Here is a 1,236-nt window from a genome sequence, read left to right on the forward strand (position 1 = left end):
TCAGAAGGAGTTATCTTCTACACTGGTCCCCTTCCTGTAGGAGTCCCCTGCTGGTACTGCTATGGCAATGCGACCCCATCTTCTTCCCATCCTGTTCCCAACTCCAGATCCTCTTACCCGGAAGCTGTTACAGCCCAGGCCACTGTGGGCTCCAATCCTGTCCATCCTTCCCCCGAAACAGCTGGATCTCGGCAGGCTCCGAGGGGCCGTCGGCTTGTTTCTCAAGAGGGCAGAGCGATCAGCAGAGTCCCAGGGGTCCCGCCCGGGGCCAGCCCCATCTGCCTGGTCTGGGCTGACCTCCCCGGTCCAGGAAGTCTCGTCAGGGACAGCTGGCCCTGCTTCGTCATTCTGCTCGCCTAGGACTCGTGAGGGAACCTCATTTTCTAAAGGCATCTTCTCCTCCAAACGGTCTAGCAAATTCTTCACAAAAGGAAAATACAGGGGGAAGGGAGGGGTCTCGTTGACTTGGAGAGAATCGAAAAGAACCAGCCCAGCACTGGAAAGCCCCCTGGTGCCAGGCTGTACCTCCTTCCTGGCCCTACCTTGAAATCCGCCAGGTCTGCGCTGGACACGGCGCTGTACACGGGCTTGGCTCCCGCTTGGCCTGGAAGCTGGAACATCAGGAAGAGGAGGAGGCTCACGGCGACGGCGGAGAAGGAGCCCATGCTGGCGGCGGTCGAGGGGCGGTGGGGTGTTTGCTGCCTCTTCTCCCTCCTCTCTGGCTCCCCTTCCTTGGCCTGCATCCGTCACTGTCTCCGCTGCCCAGCGCCTCCCGTTTTTATAGCCCCTGCCGTCTGAGCATGCAGCAGGGCCAGAACCTCCCCATTCTGTCACTTGCAGCGATAAAGCGGCAGAGTGAGGAGCCCGCCGAAGATGCCCTTTTAAAGTTATCAGCCAGCAGCGCTGTCACAGCCCCTGCGCCTCGAGCCGCTCCCGCAGCCCCCCAGATCCTCCGCTGCACGAGCCACATTCTTGCTGATTTGCCTCAAGAGGCCCCCACTTCAAAGGTGTGAGAAGAGCAAAAAAGAGTCCTTGGTTATCTCCCCGCCGCGCCCCGGGATTCTTTCTCCTCAGCAACGGGGACCCACGCGGGAAGCAGAGGGTGGCCGCTGGCCGGGGCCCAACTGCCCCTGTCTGCTGGTGGCTCAGTGTCAGGGGCTCCAAATAAGGGTGGGAGAGGAGGGCATGGCAGGCGGCCAGGGGCTGGGGCCCAGGAAGTGCAGGCGGGCGCTCGGC

General features: G+C 61.7%; 1 protein-coding gene across 1 annotated transcript; it reads right to left on the reverse strand.

Moving 5' to 3' along the window:
• Nppa (natriuretic peptide A) lies at nucleotides 1-665 on the reverse strand. The gene is made up of 2 exons (XM_027947433.2): nucleotides 543-665; nucleotides 1-420 (listed from the first exon to the last, which is right to left on the reverse strand). The coding sequence occupies exons 1-2, from the start codon at nucleotides 663-665 to the stop codon at nucleotides 1-3; spliced, it is 543 nt and encodes a 180-aa protein (XP_027803234.2).
• Between the last annotated feature and the right edge of the window lie 571 nt (nucleotides 666-1,236).

Source organism: Marmota flaviventris, chromosome 10 (assembly GCF_047511675.1).
Source record: "Marmota flaviventris isolate mMarFla1 chromosome 10, mMarFla1.hap1, whole genome shotgun sequence".
NCBI lineage: Eukaryota > Metazoa > Chordata > Mammalia > Rodentia > Sciuridae > Marmota > Marmota flaviventris.

What these genes read in the sequence shown, in the direction of transcription:
- Nppa (XM_027947433.2), bottom strand. Translation starts at nt 665, where the DNA reads ATGGGCTCCTTCTCCGCCGTCGCCGTGAGCCTCCTCCTCTTCCTGATG. An exon ending in CAGACCTGGCGGATTTCAAG is followed by an intron (nt 421 to 542) that starts GTAGGGCCAGGA and finishes CCTTTTGTGAAG; the next exon opens with AATTTGCTAGACCGTTTGGA.